General features: G+C 46.8%; 1 protein-coding gene across 1 annotated transcript in view; it reads right to left on the bottom strand.

Annotated features, from left to right (window-relative positions):
• Window positions 1–11,485: 11,485 nt before the first annotated feature.
• Window positions 11,486–23,258, bottom strand: part of LOC139409914 (NMDA receptor synaptonuclear signaling and neuronal migration factor-like) — a 49,609-nt gene continuing 37,836 nt past the window's right edge. The window contains exons 9-16 of the mRNA XM_071155327.1: window positions 22,491–22,618; window positions 21,203–21,286; window positions 21,040–21,073; window positions 17,765–17,835; window positions 17,409–17,488; window positions 17,068–17,170; window positions 12,898–12,973; window positions 11,486–11,674 (exon numbers count right to left, since the gene is read on the bottom strand). Of these exons, the coding sequence (XP_071011428.1) occupies window positions 11,577–11,674; window positions 12,898–12,973; window positions 17,068–17,170; window positions 17,409–17,488; window positions 17,765–17,835; window positions 21,040–21,073; window positions 21,203–21,286; window positions 22,491–22,618 (674 nt within the window). The 3' untranslated portion in view covers window positions 11,486–11,576. The remainder of the gene's footprint in view (window positions 11,675–12,897; window positions 12,974–17,067; window positions 17,171–17,408; window positions 17,489–17,764; window positions 17,836–21,039; window positions 21,074–21,202; window positions 21,287–22,490; window positions 22,619–23,258) is intronic.

The following is a 23,258-nucleotide window of genomic DNA, read 5'->3' as shown; positions in this document are numbered from 1 at the left end:
TAGTTAGGGTTAGGGTTGTGGTTGAGGCTATACGGTTAGGGTTGGAGCTGTAGTTAGGGTTAGGGTTGTGGTTGAGGCTATACGGTTAGGGTTGGAGCTGTAGTTAGGGTTAGGGTTGTGGTTGAGGCTATACGGTTAGGGTTGAACCAGGATGTGGGAATGAAGCTAGGGTTAGAGTTGAACCAGGATGTGGGAATGAAGCTAGGGTTAGAGTTGAACCAGGATGTGGGAATGAAGCTAGGGTTAGGATTGTAGTTGAGGCTAGAGTTTGTATGGGGCCCATACATTTGGCCCATACTTGCAAAGAAAGGAGCGTGGATCTACCTCCCTGTTTTCACTCCTCATTCTAACACGTCTGCCCCTAGAATTTAATCAAGCATCTAACGCAATTACGGAAGATTTTAATTCTGGGTTTCTGAGATTACCCCAACACTAACTCCAGATGGTAGATGAACAGTGAGTATTGAGTAAAATTAAGGGACTGTAGATTCAAGATCAGATAGCATCTGACTGAATCCTTCCATGCAGACCATTTTTTATCATACCCTTATCAGATAAGCCCCAAAAACTTTATCTGACCCCTCCTATACACTCTTAGAAAAAAAAGAAGGTGCTATCTAGTACCTAAAACGAGTGTAGGCTGTTCTCCAGAATTCCAACTTCTCCCCCTAGGTAAGTCTTGGCAAACATTCTTTAGATTCAAATCTGTGTATTTACCCTGCAACAGGCATAAAGAGAGAGAGAGCGAGAGAGAGGGATGGGTGTACATAGAATTGCTCACTCAAGGTGGAGGGGTGGGGATTACGGATAAATGTGCCAAAAACCAGGATAACTACTCACTCCATTGGAAGTGATGTAGACAATTACATTGATGGAAGCTACAATCTATCTGCAGTATTAAAGCTGATCTACCCCCCCCCCCCCAAAAAAAAACGATGCGAAAAAAATCTCACTCGAACACTGCAACAATCCCTCTATCTGTTAAGCTAAAGTATGTTTCAGGTAAGAGCTTGTTTTAGTCTGCCGTCTCTCCACCCCTCTTGTTCTATTTTAGTTCAGAAGAGGCCAAACAGAGTGTAAGGACACACATCCTCAGCCCAACAGTTGAAACGATACTGTAAGGCACGATGCCTGTTCTCAGAGAATATCCAACGACAAAGATATTTTGTTGAAGAAATCCTTTACTCCTCAGTCTGAATCAATGCTTATCTCTGTAGACTCCCATTGCTTTATAGAGTGCTCAGCCTGCATAGTGCGTGCTCAGTGCGGACTTTCTTTCCAAGTAATCACTCAATGATGTTAAATTGACCTGTTCACTGACCCTGCAGGGTCACTGGAATTCTTCATTTCTCCAATGGACTCATTAGGAGCGGAGTGTGAGGCAGAGGACATGGCCTTTCAGGGTCAAAGAACCCAGCTGTAGCACTCTGAAACACGGCTCTTCCAGCACAAAGCCGTTAATACTCGCTTTAATGAAATGACAAGACATCAATGAAAAAAAGAGGCAAACTCTGGTCTCCATTTCCACAGGCTATTTTACTGGAAAATATGCTTCAAAAACCATTATGCATGCGATTGTGTGCCAATTGTGTACATGGTTTCTCTCAGTAGATTTAATGGATGCCCTTAACACAGCCCACTTGAATCCAAAATGGATTTTCTCCTTCTCAATAACATGATGGTAAAGTACAATGAAATGCTCACAACACTGATTTGCTTTCGAGGTTGGTCATTTCAAATGATAATTATCACCAGTAGAGATATACAGTGTGTATTTTATTGTTATCTATATTGATCTAAAAACACATTGAGAATCAGAGTGCTCCAAAATAAATGATGACATTGTTTCACACTCCCCTCATGTCTTAAAGGATTCATAGATTATAATTCAGTGTAGACTACTTGCTATAGAATTAAACAGACATACAAAAGGCTGTGGATTTCTAAATGGCACTAAATATCAATCATGGGGCATTCATTGGTTAAAAATGGATCAACCAAAAATGCATCAACCAATGGTTGTGTGCCAGGTCATCGACTGCACAGTCAAGCATCACATTTCTGTATTATATGATTTGGTTTGATGATATGTTAAACACCTATCCAGGCGTTGTGAAATCTGAAATACATGAGTCTTCAATGTAGACAGCCTGGAACGCGGCCACAATCCACCAAGTGGGTGGGCTGTATGCCTCTTCAGTGTGTCATCGATCAATCATCCTCTAACAAAGCCAATCATCTTCCAGCTGAGCCACCAGCCGTCTCTCAGTGGACAGCCAAGAGAGGAGGAAAGACGTGGCTAAAGAGAAGATCTCCTCGGCTTTGTCCCAAATGCACCCTATTCCCTTTATAGTGCACTACTTTTGAGCAGGGCCTATAGGCAGACATTTAAAACAGCATCATTCTCTGTCTGAGTTCCTATGAGACATGAACAAGTGTTTTTATTTTTCCTCAGTGCTCCAGAACTCTGAAGCGTACAGTACAGTGAGTCGCTGCACATAAAGCCCTGTTGTTAGCAAGAGAGAGTATCAAAAAGAGTGAGAAAGTCAATTTTCGGTCATTTTCAACTTTCTTACTTTCCTGCCATCTCTACCATGTAGCTGCTACAAACCACAGATCATGTCTGTGGATTCTCACTCGGCGCGCTATATACCATACCATACACAGTAACCTGGATAGAGGCAAGAAGCAAATAGCTCAAATAAGTACAGTTGAAGTCGGAAGTTTACATACATTTAGGTTGGAGTCATTAAACCTTGTTTATCAACAACTCCACACATGTCTTGTTAACAAACTATAGTTTTTGCAAGTCGGTTAGGACATCTACTTTGTGCATGACACAAGTAGTTTTTCCAACAATTGTTTACAGACAGATTATTTAACTTATAATTCACTCTATCACAATTCCAGTGGGTCAGAAGTTTACATACACTAAGTTGACTGTGCCTTTAACCAGCTTGGAAAATTCCAGAAAACGATGTCATGGCTTTAGAAGCTTCTGATTGGCTAATTGACATCATTTGAGTCAATTGTTGGTGTACCCGTGGATGTATTTCAAGGCCTACCTTCAAACTCAGTGCCTCTTTGCTTGATATCATGGGAAAATCAAAATAAATCAGCCATGAACCTCCACAAGTCTGGTTCATCCTTGGGAGCAATTTCCAAATGACTGAAGGTACCATGTTCATCTGTAAAAACAATAGGACGCAAGTATAAACACCATGGGACCACACAGCCGTCATACCGCTCAGGAAGGAGACGTGTTCTGTCTCCTAGAGATGAATGTACTTTGGTGCGAAAAGTGCAAATCAATCCCAGAACAACAGCAAAGGACCTTGTGAAGATGCTGGAGGAAACAGGTACAAAGTATCTATATCCACAGTAAAACGAGTCCTATATCGACATAACCTGAAAGACCGCTCAGCAAGGAAGAAGCCACTGCTCCAAAACCACCATAAAAAGCCAGACTACGGTTTGCAACTGCACATGGGGACAAAGATCATACTTTTTAGAGAACTGTTTGGCCATAATGACCATCGTTATGTTTGGAGGAAAAAGGGGGAGGCTTGCAAGCCAAAGAACAACATCCTAACCATGAAGCACGGGTGTGGCAGCATCATGTTGCCGGGGTGCTTTGCTGCAGGAGGGACTGGTGCACTTAAAGGGACTGGTGGCATCATGAGGGAGGAAAATTATGTGGATATATTGAAGCAACATCTCAAGACATCAGTCAGGAAGTTAAAGTTTGGTCGCAATTGGGTCTTCCAAATGGACAACGACCCAAGCATACTTCCAAAGTTGTGACAAAATGGCTTAAGGACAACAAAGTCAAGGTATTGGAGTGGTCATCACAAAGCCCTGACCTCAATTCCATAGAACATTTGTGGGCACAATTGAAAAAGCGTGTGTGAGCAAGGAGGCCTACAAACCTGACTCAGTTACACCAGCTCTGTCAGGAGGAATGGGCCAAAATTCAGCCAACTTATTGTGGGAAGCTTGTGGAAGGCTACCCGAAACGTTTGACCCAAGTTCATCAATTTAAAGGCAATGCTACCAAATACTAATTGAGTGTATGTACAGTGCCTTGCGAAAGTATTCGGCCCCCTTGAACTTTGCGACCTTTTGCCACATTTCAGGCTTCAAACATAAAGATATAAAACTGTATTTTTTTGTGAAGAATCAACAACAAGTGGGACACAATCATGAAGTGGAACGACATTTATTGGATATTTCAAACTTTTTTAACAAATCAAAAACTGAAAAATTGGGCGTGCAAAATTGTTCAGCCCCCTTAAGTTAATACTTTGTAGCGCCACCTTTTGCTGCGATTACAGCTGTAAGTCGCTTGGGGTATGTCTCTATCAGTTTTGCACATCGAGAGACTGAAATTTTTTACCATTCCTCCTTGCAAAACAGCTCGAGCTCAGTGAGGTTGGATGGAGAGCATTTGTGAACAGCAGTTTTCAGTTCTTTCAACAGATTCTCGATTGGATTCAGGTCTGGACTTTGACAAGGCCATTCTAACACCTGGATATGTTTATTTTTTAACCATTCCATTGTAGATTTTGCTTTATGTTTTGGATCATTGTCTTGTTGGAAGACAAATCTCCGTCCCAGTCTCAGGTCTTTTGCAGACTCCATCAGGCTTTCTTCCAGAATGGTCCTGTATTTGGCTCCATCCATCTTCCCATCAATTTTAACCATCTTCCCTGTCCCTGCTGAAGAAAAGCAGGCCCAAACCATGATGCTGCCACCACCATGTTTGACAGTGGGGATGGTGTGTTCAGGGTGATGAGCTGTGTTGCTTTTACGCCAAACATAACGTTTTGCATTGTTGCCAAAAAGTTCAATTTTGGTTTCATCTGACCAGAGCACCTTCTTCCACATGTTTGGTGTGTCTCCCAGGTGGCTTGTGGCAAACTTTAAACAACACTTTTTATGGATATCTTTAAAAAATGGCTTTCTTCTTGCCACTCTTCCATAAAGGCCAGATTTGTGCAATATACGACTGATTGTTGTCCTATGGACAGAGTCTCCCACCTCAGCTGTAGATCTCTGCAGTTCATCCAGAGTGATCATGGGCCTCTTGGCTGAATCTCTGATCAGTTTTCTCCTTGTATGAGCTGAAAGTTTAGAGGGACGGCCAGGTCTTGGTAGATTTGCAGTGGTCTGATACTCCTTCCATTTCAATATTATCGCTTGCACAGTGCTCCTTGGGATGTTTAAAGCTTGGGAAATCTTTTTGTATCCAAATCCGGCTTTAAACTTCTTCACAACAGTATCTCGGAGCTGCCTGGTGTGTTCCTTGTTCTTCATGATGCTCTCTGCGCTTTTAACGGACCTCTGAGACTATCACAGTGCAGGTGCATTTATACGGAGACTTGATTACACACAGGTGGATTGTATTTATCATCATTAGTCATTTAGGTCAACATTGGATCATTCAGAGATCCTCACTGATATTCTGGAGAGAGTTTGCTGCACTGAAAGTAAAGGGGCTGAATAATTTTGCACGCCCAATTTTTCAGTTTTTGATTTGTTAAAAAAGTTTGAAATATCCAATAAATGTCGTTCCACTTCATGATTATGTCCCACTTGTTGTTGATTCTTCACAAAAAAATACAGTTTTATACCTTTATGTTTGAAGCCTGAAATGTGGCAAAAGGTCGCAAAGTTCAAGGGGGCCGAATACTTTCGCAAGGCACTGTAAACTTCTGACACACTGGGAATGTGATGAAAGAAATAAAAGCTGAAATAAAGCATTCTCTCTACTATTATTCTGACATTTCACATTCTTAAAATAAAGTGGTGATCCTAACTGACCCAAGACAGGGAATTTTTACTAGGTATAAATGTCAGGAATTGTGAAAAACTGAGTTTAAATGTATTTGGCTAAGGTGTATGTAAACTTCCGACTTCAACTGTAGGTAAAACAAATCCTCATTTATTTTTGATACATTTCTTTTCAATCCGCTCTTATGTTTTCCCTCACACTTTAAAAAAAATATTGAAAAGGTAACAGTACAGTCATAGAGATTAATGTTACATAAATGATCTTATATGGGTGGACAGAGAGATACACAGTATGGGTGTTTGCATCTTTAGATGTAGCATCGAATGCTTATATGAACTTTAGAGAAGAGAACGGAAGAGTACATATAGAACTGCTTTAAGAGCTCTGGGACTGGGTCTGGGTCTGGGTCTGTGTCTGTGTCTGTGTCAGTGTCAGTGTCAGTGTCAGTGTCTGGGTCTGTGTCAGTGTCAGTGTCTGGGTCTGTGTCAGCGTCTGGGTCTGGGTCTGGGTCTGTGTCTGGGTCTGTATCTGGGTCTGTGTCAGTGTCTGGGTCTGGGTCTCCAACAGTTAAAGCTTTCGGAGGTGGGTCAAGGTCCCCATGTCGAAGTATTGTTCAAGTGCCAACACACCACCACATCTATTGCTACATCTGAGGGATGACATCGATATCTACCCCTCAACTCCTCACCCGTTAGTTCCCCTCGGAAACAGAACATTTTTCAAGAGCATGACACAGGTCGACAGAACAGCCACACAAAGGAAGACAAATGTGTTTGTGTTGTGTTGTGTTGATTTGGCGCTTACAGAGAATACCTTGGCAGGGAATAATGCTGTGTGTGTAAGCAGGCTGGCTTTGACTAGTGTGGAGTTGTCTTTCTCTTTTCCAACAGTAAGCAGAGCAGCTGTTCCTTTTAGAAGTCCCCTGATCATTTCCTGTTACTGGGCAACACTAATAGGAGCTTTGCTTGAGCTGTTGGCGATGACACCAGACCTGACATCACAAGTCATCTGCTGGAAGTGTGTGTCAGTGACTTCACTCTGTGGTGAGAAATTTAATGGTTCAGCTTGGCCATATCACAGAGGGAAAACGGACACGCACACACACGGCCACGGACGCTGTATCTGTGGTTACATCATCCCTACACTTTGGGATCTGGAGCTGAATCAGTTGAAATAGATAGAAGATAAATGTCTCTGAGATATACATTCATCCCAAGCAATGGCAATGATGACAACAACATCTGATAGAGTAGGGGATCAAACAAACAGAGATTGTTTCATGACTAAAACCTGAGTTATTGAAAACAGTCCATAAGAAACACCCCAACGATACACATCAAAAATATCATATTCTCATATATAGAGTATTTGCATGACTAGAGCTAGACTATATTCATGGGATGTATATACATTTATTTATGCTTCTCCAATCCAGATTATCTGAAAGAACCAACAACTACAGAACCAGAAAATTGCTATAAGCACCTCAGACACCTTCCCCGAGGGAGAGAAAGAGAGAGCACCTCAGACACCTTCCCCGAGGGAGAGAAAGAGAGAGCACCTCAGACACCTTCCCCGAGGGAGAGAAAGAGAGAGCACCTCAGACACCTTCCCCGAGGGAGAGAAAGAGAGAGCACCTCAGACACCTTCCCCGAGGGAGAGAAAGAGAGAGCACCTCAGACACCTTCCCCGAGGGAGAGAAAGAGAGAGCACCTCAGACACCTTCCCCGAGGGAGAGAAAGAGAGAGCACCTCAGACACCTTCCCGAGGCAGAGAAAGAGAGAGCATCTCAGACACCTTCCCCGAAGGAAAGAAAGAGAGAGCATCTCAGACACCTTCCCCGAGGGAGAGAAAGAGAGAGCAACTCAGACACCTTCCCGAGGGAGAGAAAGAGAGAGCACCTCAGACACCTTCCCCGAGGGAGAGAAAGAGAGAGCACCTCAGACACCTTCCCCGAGGGAGAGAAAGAGAGAGCAACTCAGACACCTTCCCCGAGGGAGAGAAAGAGAGAGCAACTCAGTCACCTTCCCAGAGGCAGAGAAAGAGAGAGCAACTCAGACACCTTCCCCGAGGGAGAGAAAGAGAGAGCACCTCAGACACCTTCCCCGAGGGAGAGAAAGAGAGAGCAACTCAGACACCTTCCCCGAGGGAGAGAAAGAGAGAGCACCTCAGACACCTTCCCCGAGGGAGAGAAAGAGAGAGCACCTCAGACACCTTCCTCGAGGGAGAGAAAGAGAGAGCAACTCAGACACCTTCCCCGAGGGAGAGAAAGAGAGAGCAACTCAGTCACCTTCCCCGAGGGAGAGAAAGAGAGAGCACCTCAGACACCTTCCCCGAGGGAGAGAAAGAGAGAGCAACTCAGACACCTTCCCCGAGGGAGAGAAAGAGAGAGCAACTCAGACACCTTCCCCGAGGGAGAGAAAGAGAGAGCAACTCAGACACCTTCCCCGAGGGAGAGAAAGAGAGAGCACCTCAGACAACTTCCCAGAGGGAGAGAAAGAGAGAGCACCTCAGACACCTTCCCCGAGGGAGAGAAAGAGAGAGCACCTCAGACACCTTCCCCGAGGGAGAGAAAGAGAGAGCACCTCAGTCACCTTCCCCGAGGGAGAGAAAGAGAGAGCACCTCAGACACCTTCCCCGAGGGAGAGAAAGAGAGAGCACCTCAGACACCTTCCCCGAGGAAGAGAAAGAGAGAGCAACTCAGACACCTTCCCCGAGGGAGAGAAAGAGAGAGCAACTCAGTCACCTTCCCCGAGGGAGAGAAAGAGAGAGCACCTCAGTCACCTTCCCCGAGGGAGAGAAAGAGAGAGCAACTCAGTCACCTTCCCCGAGGGAGAGAAAGAGAGAGCAACTCAGACACCTTCCCCGAGGGAGAGAAAGAGAGAGCACCTCAGACACCTTCCCCGAGGGAGAGAAAGAGAGAGCAACTCAGACACCTTCCCCGAGGGAGAGAAAGAGAGAGCACCTCAGACACCTTCCCAGAGGGAGAGAAAGAGAGAGCACCTCAGACACCTTCCCCGAGGGAGAGAAAGAGAGAGCACCTCAGACACCTTCCCCGAGGGAGAGAAAGAGAGAGCACCTCGACACCTTCCCCGAGGGAGAGAAAGAGAGAGCACCTCAGACACCTTCCCCGAGGGAGAGAAAGAGAGAGCACCTCAGACACCTTCCCCGAGGGAGAGAAAGAGAGAGCACCTCAGACACCTTCCCGAGGCAGAGAAAGAGAGAGCATCTCAGACACCTTCCCCGAAGGAAAGAAAGAGAGAGCATCTCAGACACCTTCCCCGAGGGAGAGAAAGAGAGAGCAACTCAGACACCTTCCCGAGGGAGAGAAAGAGAGAGCACCTCAGACACCTTCCCCGAGGGAGAGAAAGAGAGAGCACCTCAGACACCTTCCCCGAGGGAGAGAAAGAGAGAGCAACTCAGACACCTTCCCCGAGGGAGAGAAAGAGAGAGCAACTCAGTCACCTTCCCAGAGGCAGAGAAAGAGAGAGCAACTCAGACACCTTCCCCGAGGGAGAGAAAGAGAGAGCACCTCAGACACCTTCCCCGAGGGAGAGAAAGAGAGAGCAACTCAGACACCTTCCCCGAGGGAGAGAAAGAGAGAGCACCTCAGACACCTTCCCCGAGGGAGAGAAAGAGAGAGCACCTCAGACACCTTCCCCGAGGGAGAGAAAGAGAGAGCAACTCAGACACCTTCCCCGAGGGAGAGAAAGAGAGAGCAACTCAGTCACCTTCCCCGAGGGAGAGAAAGAGAGAGCACCTCAGACACCTTCCCCGAGGGAGAGAAAGAGAGAGCAACTCAGACACCTTCCCCGAGGGAGAGAAAGAGAGAGCAACTCAGACACCTTCCCCGAGGGAGAGAAAGAGAGAGCAACTCAGACACCTTCCCCGAGGGAGAGAAAGAGAGAGCACCTCAGACAACTTCCCAGAGTGAGAGAAAGAGAGAGCACCTCAGACACCTTCCCCGAGGGAGAGAAAGAGAGAGCACCTCAGACACCTTCCCCGAGGGAGAGAAAGAGAGAGCACCTCAGTCACCTTCCCCGAGGGAGAGAAAGAGAGAGCACCTCAGACACCTTCCCCGAGGGAGAGAAAGAGAGAGCACCTCAGTCACCTTCCCTGAGGGAGAGAAAGAGAGAGCACCTCAGACACCTTCCCCGAGGGAGAGAAAGAGAGAGCACCTCAGACACCTTCCCCGAGGAAGAGAAAGAGAGAGCAACTCAGACACCTTCCCCGAGGGAGAGAAAGAGAGAGCAACTCAGTCACCTTCCCCGAGGGAGAGAAAGAGAGAGCACCTCAGTCACCTTCCCCGAGGGAGAGAAAGAGAGAGCAACTCAGTCACCTTCCCCGAGGGAGAGAAAGAGAGAGCAACTCAGACACCTTCCCCGAGGGAGAGAAAGAGAGAGCACCTCAGACACCTTCCCCGAGGGAGAGAAAGAGAGAGCAACTCAGACACCTTCCCCGAGGGAGAGAAAGAGAGAGCACCTCAGACACCTTCCCAGAGGGAGAGAAAGAGAGCACCTCAGACACCTTCCCAGAGGGAGAGAAAGAGAGAGCACCTCAGACACCTTCCCAGAGGGAGAGAAAGAGAGAGCACCTCAGACACCTTCCCCGAGTGAGAGAAAGAGAGAGCACCTCAGACACCTTCCCCGAGGGAGAGAAAGAGAGAGCACCTCAGTCACCTTCCCCGAGGGAGAGAAAGAGAGAGCACCTCAGACACCTTCCCCGAGGGAGAGAAAGAGAGAGCACCTCAGACACCTTCCCCGAGGGAGAGAAAGAGAGAGCACCTCAGACACCTTCCCCGAGGGAGAGAAAGAGAGAGCACCTCAGACACCTTCCCCGAGGGAGAGAAAGAGAGAGCACCTCAGTCACCTTCCCGGAGGGAGAGAAAGAGAGAGCACCTCAGACACCTTCCCCGAGGGAGAGAAAGAGAGAGCACCTCAGACACCTTCCCCGAGGGAGAGAAAGAGAGAGCAACTCAGACACCTTCCCAGAGGGAGAGAAAGAGAGAGCAACTCAGTCACCTTCCCCGAGGGAGAGAAAGAGAGAGCACCTCAGTCACCTTCCCCGAGGGAGAGAAAGAGAGAGCAACTCAGTCACCTTCCCCGAAGGAGAGAAAGAGAGAGCAACTCAGACACCTTCCCCGAGGGAGAGAAAGAGAGAGCACCTCAGACACCTTCCCCGAGGGAGAGAAAGAGAGAGCATCTCAGACACCTTCCCCGAGGGAGAGAAAGAGAGAGCACCTCAGACACCTTCCCAGAGGGAGAGAAAGAGAGAGCATCTCAGACACCTTCCCCGGGGCAGAGAAAGAGAGAGCATCTCAGACACCTTCCCCGAGGCAGAGAAAGAGAGAGCATCTCAGACACCTTCCCCCGAGGTAGAGAAAGAGAGAGCACCGAAGATCATCCCTCTGTCTCTCCGTTTATACTCCATCACTCTTTCTTCAGGTCTCCTTGTCCTTCTAGCATTCCTATGGCTTGGTTTCTCTCTTTTTAACCCCTGACCTTTGTGGTTGCGTAGGAGGTGAAGAGGAGGGTTCAAATAAATAATGGGTTAGGCACACAGCACTGTGAAAGCTGCTATGTCACCCTTCATCCTCCTCCTCCTCTTCATCCTCTCTATCACTCCTCTCCCTCTTCCCCTCTTCCACCTCTCCCAGCCCTCTCCTGGATGAAAGCTGTTATGATGGGTGTTACAGTTGTGTTGAGCAGTGGTGTTCAGTGGGTCCTCCTGCCCCAGTATAGACTGTATATATGCTACAGGGTTGACTTGACTTGGAGCCCCGTCACAAAAGATCTTCATAATCCAGGAGTTTGGAGTGCTGGCGGGTTTTCCACAGACGGAAGAGACGGAAGTCAAAGTACATCTCAATAATCTCTTTTCCTAGATAAAAGAAGTAAACATTCAATGATGTGTTTCCCTACAGGGCACCTTATCTAGTTACAAATACAAGGACTGAGCTAGTTTAGATGTTCCCCTCAAGCGAGTCCACCTTAATATACTAGGTTGTGTTGCACCAACATGGATGAACTCTTAAACTGGTTGAAATCCAGGTTTATCTATTAATCATGTTGCACAAAGCTTAGTTTCAAATGTATCCTCGTTATATGTAATTATTCTTTAAACCAGGATCAAATTGAAACCTGTCGCTCCATTGACCAGGTGTTCATTGTAAAAACTGCCGCTGGAGGCCAGTGTATCTGCTGTATTGTTGGTGCGATTAACAGTTACGTTACTTTGGTTTATCATGTTTGTAAAAGTAAACTAGCCAGCTAACTAATTTGACAAAAAGTGCAGCCTCCCGGGTGGCGCAGTGGTTAAGGGCGCTGTACTGCAGCGTCAGCTGTGCCATCAGAGACTCTTGGTTTGCGCCCAGGCTCTGTCGTAACCGGCCGCGACCGGGAGGTCCGTGGGTCAACGCACAATTGGCATAGCATCGTCCGGGTTAGGGAGGGCTTGGCCGGTAGTGATATCCTTGTCTCATCGCACACCAGCGACTCCTGTGGCGGGCCGGGCACAGTGCGCGCTAACCAAGGTTGCCAGGTGCACGGTGTAGCCTCCGACACATTGGTGCGGCTGGCTTCCGGGTTGGATGCGCGCTGTGTTAAGAAGCAGTGCGGCTTGGTTGGATTGTGTATCGGAGGACGCATGACTTTCAACCTTTGTCTCTCCCGAGCCCGTACGGGAGTTGTAGCGATGAGACAAGATAGTAGCTATTAAAAACAATTGGATACCACGAAAAAGAGGTAAAAATTCAACAACTAAAAAAAATTTGTGCAATTAATTCTATAACAGTCTGCAGTGAAAACTCACTTTGCTTGCTAGCAATGACCAGTGATGGTCTGTTTCCATAGAAATGGAATTAGAGCATCATTGTTTTGGTGAATCCATTATGATGTAATATTAAACCAGATTAATTCATCTAAGTGGTGCAACACATCTCTGATTAAATATAATCCTAGATTTATTAAATCTAGATTAGGTCTGTGTGCGTGTGTGTGTGTGTGTGTGTGTGTGTGTGCGTGCGTGCGCGCGCGTGCGTGTGTGTGCATGTGTGTGTGCGTGTGTGTGCGTGTGTGTGTGCGTGTGTAGCTGACAGTCCTCACCCTGTGCGGACAGCTCCAGTGGTGACTCAAATTCGATGGAGTAAGGCCTCATCAGGTTCTTTAGCTTCTGGAACAGCTGTTGGCCAACAATAAGAACAGACACCAATTAATCCTGCAGCCTGGCCTCAGAGCCTGGCTCTTCCCCCTGCGAGGTCCTGCCGAGGTCCAGGAGCCTGGACCTAGCACCTGCCACAGTGAGCCTCCAGCTCCAAGCTTTACGGCTGTGGAAAACTGTGCATTCACCTAAGATGGGTGACAGGGAGGGCGAAAGAGAGAGAGAAAGAGAGAAAGTGTGCATGTGTAGAATAAAATGTTTCAAAGGCACCCAGTGATTGCCAGTCTATGTGTGTTCCTTTTTCTCTACTCTGTGATGACACTGCCTGCTCTGAGGAACACCTCTCCATACTCACCTCTGGAGACTTGCCCTCAAGGACAATCAAAGAATTAGCTCATCTGTCTAGACATACTGGCTGACAACTCTCATTCCAGGAGCCTTTGCTTTAGGGTTTTATTGAAGCTTTATTTCTCTTCAGGGAGCACAACTGTCTTCACTTAGCAGTAAGCCCTTCCAAGCTGTTCTTCTGATCTGCCAACCTGTGTCCTCAAGTCAAGACACCGCGCCAATACAAATAGAATGATAATGCGCTGGAGGAATTGAGTCAAGGCCAATACAAATAGAATGATAATGCGCTGGAGGAATTGAGTCAAGGTCAATACAAATAGAATGATAATGCACTGGGGGAATTGAGTCAAGGCCAATACAAACAGAATGATAATGTGGTGGGGGTATTGAGCCAAGGCCAATACAAATATAATGCGCTCGGGTATTGAGTCAAGGCCAATACAAATGGAATGATAATGCACTGGGGGTATTGGGTCAAGGTCAAGAAGGAGAATTCTAAGAGTCAGATCCCCAGATCCAGATTTCTGAGTATAGGAGGAGTACTTATTAAAACTGTAAATGATGACATATCACACAGTCAATATGTGATAAAACTCTACTGCTGAGCAGGAAACGGTTGGTTAGCTGCATTTTTTTAGAGGGTGTTCAGTGGAGCAGGAACCATGACCTTACTGTAACTCTGAAAGGTAGAGAGAAGGAGAGAAGAGGAGGAGTGGAGAGGAGGAGTCGAAAGGAGGAGTGGAGAGGAGGAGTGGAGAGGAGGAGAGGAGGAGTGGAGATGAGGAGAGAAGAGGAGGAGTAGAGAGGAGGAGAGGAGAGGAAGAGTGGAAAGGAGGAGTGGAGAGGAGGAGTGGAGAGGAGGAGTGGCGAGGAGGAGTGGAGAGGAGGAGAGGAGAGGAAGAGTGGAAAGGAGGAGTGGAGAGGAGGAGTGGAGAGGAGGAGAGGAGGAGTGGAGAGGAGGAGTGGAGAGGAGTGGAGAGGAGGAGTCGAAAGGAGGAGTCGAGAGGAGGAGTCGAGAGGAGGAGTGGAGAGGAGGAGTGGAGAGGAGGAGTGGAGGAGTGGAGATGAGGAGAGAAGAGGAGGAGTAGAGAGGAGGAGAGGAGAGGAAGAGTGGAAAGGAGGAGTGGAGAGGAGGAGTGAAGAGGAGGAGAGGAGGAGTGGAGAGGAGGAGTGGAGAGGAGGAGTGGAGAGGAGGAAAGGAGGAGTAGAGAGGAGGAGTGGAGTGGAGAGGAGGAGTGGAAAGGAGGAGTGGAGAGGAGGAGTGGAGAGGAGGAGAGGAGGAGAGGAGGAGTGGAGAGGAGGAGTGGAGAGGAGGAAAGGAGGAGTAGAGAGGAGGAGTGGAGTGGAGAGGAGGAGTGGAGATGAGGAGAGAAGAGGAGGAGTGGAGAGGAGGAGAGGAGGAGGAGGAGTGGAAAGGAGGAGTGGAGAGGAGGAGAGGAGGAGAGGAGTGGAAATGAGGAGAGAAGAGGAGGAGTGGAGAGGAGGAGAGGAGAGGAGGAGTGGAAAGGAGGAGTGGAGAGGAGGAGTGGAGAGGAGGAGAGGAGGAGTGGAGAGGAGGAGAGGAGGAGTGGAAATAAGGAGAGAAGAGGAGGAGTGGAGAGGAGGAGTGGAGAGGAGGAGAGGAGGGGGGGAGGAGAGGAGAGGAGGAGTGTAGAGGAGGAAAGGAGGAGTGGAGAGGAGGAATGGAGAGGAGTGAACATTTGTCCTGCATCTGTCTCACACACACGCATGCACTAGCAAACGCTCAGCTATGCAGGCAGGCAGCCAGGCAGAGACACTCACTCACTCACTCACTCACTCACTCTACATACTCCTCCTATGCACAAATAAATGCTCAAACCTTCAGACAGACACTGATGCAGAAACCAAGGTCACATATACATACGGTCTTTACCCTCATCATACATAAGATGTACACGATCACTTTCATAACCTGTGACATCAAATGTCTGTTTCCGTGGTCTCTAGATCCACAGTCAGACAAATAATGAGAGAGGAGACAGCCAAGAGGACGGCAGAGCAGAGCCTGGGGACCAGAGGGTTGTGAGGGTTGTTAATAGTGCTTAAGCAGACAGCTATCTTGGCCTCTGCATTTTACTGTACTGTATACTCCCCTTAACAGCTTCACAACAGAGATGCCAGAGAGCCCTAACAACGCCAAGCACTTTAGCAGAGAGTGTGTCTATGTGTGTGTAAACACTCTGTTTATGTGTGTGTGTGTGTGTGTGTGTGTGTGTGTGTGTGTGTGTGTGTGTGTGTGTGTGTGTGTGTGTGTGTGTGTGTGTGTGTGTGTGTGTGTGTGTGTGTGTGTGTGTGTGTGTGTGTGTGTGTGTGTGTGGCTTTAAGTGGAGAATGATGTAGCAACCTCTCCCCTGTCACAGTCACTTGGTCCATGTGCCTCTCTGCTAAATCCAGAAACATGACTCAGGATGAGATAATGGGCTCTTACCCATAAGAGGGAGAGAAGTAGAGAGAGGAGGGAGAGAAGTAGAGAGAGAGGAAGGAGAGAAGTAGAGAGAGAGGAAGGAGAGAAGTAGAGAGAGAGGAAGGAGAGAAGTAGAGAGAGGAAGGAGAGAAGTAGAGAGAGAGGAAGGAGAGAAGTAGAGAGAGGAAGGAGAGAAGTAAGAGAGAGAGGAAGGAGAGAAGTAGAGAGAGAGGAGGGAGAGAAGTAGAGAGAGAGGAAGGAGAGAAGTAGAGAGAGAGGAAGGAGAGAAGTAGAGAGAGATGAGGGAGAGAAGTAGAGAGAGAGGAGGGAGAGAAGTAGAGAGAGAGGAAAGAGAGAAGTAGAGAGAGAGGAAGGAGAGAAGTAGAGAGAGAGGAAGGAGATAATTAGAGAGAGAAGAGGGAGAGAAGTAGAGAGAGAATAAGGAGAGAAGTAGAGAGAGGAGGGAGAGAAGTAGAGAGAGAGGAAGGAGAGAAGTAGAGAGAGAGGAGGGAGAGAAGTAGAGAGAGAGGAGGGAGAGAAGTAGAGAGAGAGGAAGGAGAGAAGTAGAGAGAGAGAGGAGGGAGAAACGTGGAGAGAGGAGGGAGAGAAGTAGAGAGAGAAAAAGGAGAGAAGTAGAGAGAGGAGGGAGAGAAGTAGAGAGAGAGGAAGGAGAGAAGTAGAGAGAGAGTAGGGAGAGAAGTAGAGAGAGAGGAGGGAGAGAAGTAGAGAGAGAGGAAGGAGAGAAGTAGAGAGAGAGAGGAGGGAGAAACGTGGAGAGAGAGGAGGGAGAGAAGTAGAGAGAAGAGGGAGAGAAGTAGAGAGAGGAGGGAGAGAAGTAGAGAGAGAGGAGGGAGAAAGAAAGTCAGCGATTCTCAACTCTCTCCATATATAAGCAAGGCACCATATTGAGTCACATAAAGTAAGGAGTGTGTGTGTGTGTGTGTGTGTGTGTATATGTGTGTGTATGTGTGTGTGTGTATGTGTGTGTGTGTGTGTGTGTGTATGTGTGTGTGTGTGTGTGTGTATGTGTGTGTGTGTGTGTGTGTGTGTGTGTGTGTGTGTGTGTGTGTGTGTGTGTGTGTGTGTGTGTGTGTGTGTGTGTGTGTGTGTGTGTGTGTGTGTGTGTGTGTGTCATTGAAATCCAAATGGAAAATATTTACACAAGAAGCATCCTAATATCACACATTCAGTAAGTTCACCATTCTGCCATTCTCACTGTTAAACATCACACAGTGTTCAACACAACGCTCTTTATGTCATCATTTGATCTGATCAGTCAACACCAATTTTTCTACAGTGATCTGGTGTGTGTGTGTTTTAACATGTGAGAGATGTAGTGTACCTTCTCTCCATTGGGGTTTCCTAGGACATAGCAGCCCATAATGTGGATGAGGTTGGGTTCAGGGTTCACTTTGCTCATAAACCGACTCAGCCTCCTCCAGAACCTGTTGTAGCAGGACGACATGGTTCACAACAATACTGCTACTCTAACAGTATCAACACAGAGACAGGAACTGTGTTCGCATCCCAAATGGTACCCTATTCCCTATGCAGTGCACTACTTTTTGCCAGGACCCATAGGGCCATAAGGCTTTGGTCAAAAGTAGTGTCGTGTGCCATTTGGGACACACCAGGTATAAGGACTATGGCTGCTGTATGAAGAGTAAGACTGATGACACTCACTGACTCATGTCCTCCTCTTTCTCCACCTTGGCGAATGTGGCCACTTTATTCTTCAACAGGTACAGATGCCCTGGACCTCCCTAAGAACCCCACAGAGATGTAGCTTTTCAAGTTCCCAGCCAAGATTAAAACCAACACCACTACTTGGCACTCACATAACATAGCAGGATCCCATTGAGAGAAAAACACAATTATCCCCTCGACCTCCAGAGTTATGTCACTAATTGAGGTGTAATCTATCTTTCCACTGGGAATTACAGAATTCAGCATAAAACACATTTTATTTTGTTCTTTCATAAAACATTGTCATCTCTCTCTTCCCCTTTCTTGCTCTCTCTACTTTCTCCCTGTATCACCTGACAGAAGATGAGCATCCTCCAGATTCTGCTGCCTCTCCTGTAGGCTGTTAGCTTCTTGTCAATCTCCTCTGTGAAGAGAGAGAAACAGAGAGGGGTTAGAGAGAGAGAAAGAGAGAGAAAAAGAGAGGGGTTAGAGAGAGAGAAAGAGAGAGGGGTTAGAGAGAGAGAAAGAGAGAGGGGTTAGAGAGAGAGAAACAGAGAGGGGTTAGAGAGAGAGAAAGAAAGAGGGGTTAGAGAGAGAGAAAGAGAGAGAAAAATAGAGGGGTTAGAGAGAGAGAAACAGAAGGAAAAATAGAGGGGTTAGAGAGAGAGAAAGAGAGAGAAAAATAGAGGGGTTAGAGAGAGAGAGAAACAGAGAGGAGTTAGAGAGAGAGACACAGAGAGGAGTTAGACAGAGAGAAACAGAGAGGGGTTAGAGAGAAACAGAGAGGGGTTAGAGATAGAGAGATAGAAAAAGAGAGGGGTTAGAGAGAGAGAAAAAGAGAGGGGTTAGAGAGAGAGAAAGAGAGAGAGGTTAGAGAGAGAGAAGCAGAGATGGGTTAGAGAGAGAGAAACAGAGAGGGGTTAGAGAGAGAGAAACCGAGAGAAACAGAGAGGGGTTAGAGAGAGAGAGAAACAGAGAGGGGTTAGAGAGAGAGAAAGATAGATGGGGTTAGAGAGAGATAGACACAGAAAGGGGTTAGAGAGAGAGAGAAAGAGAGAGGGGTTAGAGAGAGAGAAACAGAGAGAAACAGAGAGGAGTTAGAGAGAGAGAAACAGAGAGGGGTTAGAGAGAGAGAAACAGAGAGGGGTTAGAGAGAGAAAACAGAGAGGAGTTAGAGAGAGAGAGAAACAGAGAGGGGTTAGAGAGAGAGAAACAGAGAGGGGTTAGAGAGAGAGAAACAGAGAGGGGTTAGAGAGAGAGAAACAGAGAGAAACAGACAAGGGTTAGAGAGAGAGAAACAGAGAGGGGTTAGAGAGAAAGAAAGAGAGAGGGGTTAGAGAGAGAGAAACAGAGAGGGGTTAGAGAGAGAGAAACCGAGAGAAACAGAGAGGGGTTAGAGAAAGAGAGAGGGGTTAGAGAGAGATAAACAGAGAGGGGTTAGAGAGAGAGAAAGAGAGAGAAAAAGAGAGGGGTTAGAGAGAGAGAAAGAGAGAGGGGTTAGAGAGAGAGAAACAGAGAGGGGTTAGAGAGAGAGAAAGACAGAGAAAAAGAGAGGGGTTAGAGAGAGAGAAAGAGAGAGGGGTTAGAGAGACAGAAACATAGAGGGGTTAGAGAGAGAGAAAGAGAGAGGGGTTAGAGAGAGAGAAAGAGAGAGGGGTTAGAGAGAGAGAAACAGAGAGCGGTTAGAGACAGAGAGAAACAGAGAGCGGTTAGAGAGAGAGAAACAGAGAGGGGTTAGAGAGAGAGAAAGAGAGAGAAAAAGAGAGGGGTTAGAGAGGAAGAAAGAGAGAGAAACAGAGAGCGGTTAGAGACAGAGAGAAACAGAGAGCGGTTAGAGAGAGAGAAACAGAGAGGGGTTAGAGAGAGAGAAAGAGAGAGAAAAAGAGAGGGGTTAGAGAGGAAGAAAGAGAGAGGGGTTAGAGAGAGAGAAAGAGAGAGAAAAAGAGAGGGGTTAGAGAGGAAGAAAGAGAGAGAAACAGAGAGGGGTTAGAGAGAGAGAAACAGAGAGGGGTAAGAGAGAGAAAAACAGAGAGGGGTTAGAGAAAGAAAAAGAGAGAGAAAAATAGAGAGGTTAGAGAGAGAGAAAGAGAGAGTGGTTAGAGAGAGAGAAACAGAGAGGGGTTAGAGAGAGAGAAAGAGAGAGAAAAAGAGAGGGGTTAGAGAGAGAGAAAGAGAGAGTGGTTAGAGAGAGAGAAACAGAGAGGGGTTAGAGAGAGAGAAAGAGAGAGAAAAAGAGAGGGGTTAAAGAGAGAGAAAGAGAGAGAAAAAGAGAGGGGTTAGAGAGGAAGAAAGAGAGAGAAACAGAGAGCGGTTAGAGACAGAGAGAAACAGAGAGCGGTTAGAGAGAGAGAAACAGAGAGGGGTTAGAGAGAGAGAAAGAGAGAGAAAAAGAGAGGGGTTAGAGGAAGAAAGAGAGAGAAAAAGAGAGGGGTTAGAGACAGAGAGAAACAGAGAGGGGTTAGAGAGAGAGAAACAGAGAGGGGTTAGAGAGAGAGAAAGAGAGTGAAAAAGAGAGGGGTTAGAGAGGAAGAAAGAGAGAGAAAAAGAGAGGGGTTAGAGACAGAGAGAAACAGAGAGCGGTTAGAGAGAGAGAAACAGAGAGGGGTTAGAGAGAGAAAAACAGAGAGGGGTTAGAGAGAGAAAAACAGAGAGGGGTTAGAGAGAGAAAAAGAGAGAGAAAAATAGAGAGGTTAGAGAGGAAGAAAGAGAAATAAAAAGAGAGGGGTTAGAGAGAGAGAAAGAGAGAGTGGTTAGAGAGAGAGAAAGAGAGAGTGGTTAGAGAGAGAGAAACAGAGAGGGGTTAGAGAGAGAGAAAGAGAGAGAAAAAGAGAGGGGTTAAAGAGAGAGAAAGAGAGAGAAAAAGAGAGGGGTTAGAGAGGAAGAAAGAGAGAGAAACAGAGAGCGGTTAGAGACAGAGAGAAACAGAGAGCGGTTAGAGAGAGAGAAACAGAGAGGGGTTAGAGAGAGAGAAAGAGAGAGAAAAAGAGAGGGGTTAGAGGAAGAAAGAGAGAGAAAAAGAGAGGGGTTAGAGACAGAGAGAAACAGAGAGGGGTTAGAGAGAGAGAAACAGAGAGGGGTTAGAGAGAGAAAAAGAGAGAGAAAAAGAGAGAGGTTAGAATGAGAGCAACAAGCAGTACAGTAAAAATAGATTTCCTCACACTAAAAGACAGCAATATGGAACACAGCATCATTTTCACTGCATAATGTGTCTCACTCCACAAACATGGTCTGCTTCCCAAATGGCACACTACTCCTGAGTGGCCCAGCGGTCTAAGTTAATGCATCTCAGTTGTAGAGGCGTCACTACAGACCCTGGTTCGATTCCAGACTCTTTCACAACTGACCGTGATTGGGAGTCCCATAGGGCGGCGCACAATTGGCCCAGCGTCGTCCTGGGTTAGGTTTTGGCCGGGGTAGGTCGTCATTGTAAATAAGAATATGTTCTTAACTGGCTTGCCAAGTTAAATAAAGGTTCAATAAAGTAAAAATATAAAATAGTGCGCTACTTTTGATCAGGGCCTATAGGACTGGTTAAAAGTAGTGCGCTATATAGGGAATATAGTGCCATTTGGGATGAAGATTTTAACAGAACTAACAAACAAAGTCATATAAAGGGCAGTTTACCCACCGAGGATATCATCAAACGTAGCATGTTCATGGTCCTGGAGACAGAGATTATAAAGTCAATATCCTTCACTGAATATTATACATGATAACTGATTTATCACCTGTGCATACAGACACATAGAGAACAGGGTGACGGTGTGTGTGTGAGAGAGAAAGCCACTCACATAGAGGATGGGGATGATTGAGGGGTCATCCCTGCGGATGATGGTGGGAACGTACTCTGCCTTGGGGACTTTGGAGGAGATCAGCTGAGAGTGAGAGATGGAGAAAGAAGAGAGAAGAAGATTAAGAGGTGACTCTGCTGTGTTCTGTCTGTCAACCAGTGCCTGTAGGGACCTGAACATTCATTATTCACACTAGTCTGTCTGTGTAGCCAAGATGCATTGTACACTGAGTGTATAAACATTAGGAACACCTTCCTAATATTAAGTTGCACCCCATTTTGCCCTCAGAACAGCCTCAATTCATCAGGGCATGGACTCTACAAGGTGTCAAAAGCCTTCCACATGGATGCTGGCCCATGTTGACTCCAATGCTTTCCACAGTTGTGTCAAGTTGGCTGGATGTCCTTTGGGTGGTGGACCATTCTTGAAACACACAGGAAACTGTTGAACGTGAAAAACTCAGCAGCATTGCAGTTCTTGACACACTCAAACCGGTGCGCCTGGCACCTACTACCATACCTTGTTCAAAGGCACTTAAATATTTTGTCTTGACCATTCATCCTCTGAATGGCACACACACAATCCATGTCTCAATTGTCTCAAGGCTTAAAACTCCTTGAACCTGTCTCCTCCCCTTCATCTCTACTGATTGAAGTGGATTTAACAAGTGACATCAATGATCATAGATTTCACCTTGATTCACCTGGTCAGTCTATGTCATGAAAAGAGCAGATGTTCCCAATATTTTGTACACTCAGCGTATGTACTGGTATCAAACAGGATTCCACTTGAATTCAATTCCATTTTATTTCAATCAGTTAAGGATCAAAGAATATAAGGTATTTTGAGTACATTTGAGTACTACTTGGCACTCACATAACATAGCAGGATCCCATTGAGAGAAAAATACAATTATCCCCTCGACCTCCAGAGTTATGTCACTAATTGAGGTGTAATCTATCTTTCCACTGGGAATTACAGAATTCAGCATAAAACACATTTTATTTTGTTCTTTCATAATCATTGTCATCTCTCTCTCTTCCCCTTTCTTTCTCTCTCTACTTTCTCCCTGTATCACCTGACAGAAGATGAGCATCCTCCAGATTCTGCTGCCTCTCCTGTAGGCTGTTAGCTTCTTGTCAATCTCCTATTTTCATTCATATCTTAAAGAATCATGACAGCCGTGACATTCCAACACAGTAAACATGCTCACATGCAGCCAGTCCTCTTTGGGTAAACCTGGGAACTTTGGGAAAGTTAGAAGAAATGTTCAACCCTAGTTCCTCACCATAATTTTAGGTGGGATGAAGTCATCTCCCTCACAGGCCAGTCTCTCCATCTCCCTCTCCTCCTCCCAGTCTAGGTCCTCACGCTCCCCCTCATCCAGAGTCCCACATGAGGCTGGCAGGTCCCCACCTATCCCCCAACAAAGAGAGCAGGCACAACGTTAGAGAGAAAGCAGGGGAGGAGACGGGAGAAAGATTGGATGAGAAGAGGGGAGACATGGAGTAAGAGAGGGGGAGGTAGAGGAGGGGAAGAGATGGACAGAGAGAAAGCAAGCAATGGAATAATAGAGAAAGAATGAGAAAGGCAGATGAAGGGAGAGAGAGTGGCAGGGAGAGAGAAAGGCAGATGGAGGGAGAGAGAGAGAGTGGCAGGGAGAGAGAAAGGCAGATGGAGGGAGAGAGAGTGGCAGGGAGTGAGAAAGGCAGATGGAAGGAGGGAGAGAGAGAGAGAGTGGCAGGGAGAGAGAAAGGCAGATGGAGGGAGAGAGAGAGTGGCAGGGAGAGAGAAAGGCAGATGGAGGGAGAGAGAGTGGCAGGGAGAGAGAAAGGCAGATGGAGGGAGAGAGAGTGGCAGGGAGTGAGAAAGGCAGATGGAGGGAGGGAGAGAGAGAGAGTGGCAGGGAGAGAGAAAGGCAGATGGAGGGAGAGAGAGAGTGGCAGGGAGAGAGAAAGGCAGATGGAGGGAGAGAGAGTGGCAGGGAGAGAGAAAGGCAGATGGAGGGAGAGAGAGAGATTGGCAGGGAGTGAGAAAGGCAGATGGAGGGAGAGAG

This window comes from Oncorhynchus clarkii, chromosome 5, assembly GCF_045791955.1.
Source record: "Oncorhynchus clarkii lewisi isolate Uvic-CL-2024 chromosome 5, UVic_Ocla_1.0, whole genome shotgun sequence".
Taxonomy (NCBI): Eukaryota; Metazoa; Chordata; class Actinopteri; order Salmoniformes; family Salmonidae; genus Oncorhynchus; species Oncorhynchus clarkii.
Note: the sequence above shows the minus strand (reverse complement) of the source record. Positions and strands in the feature narration are given on the sequence as shown.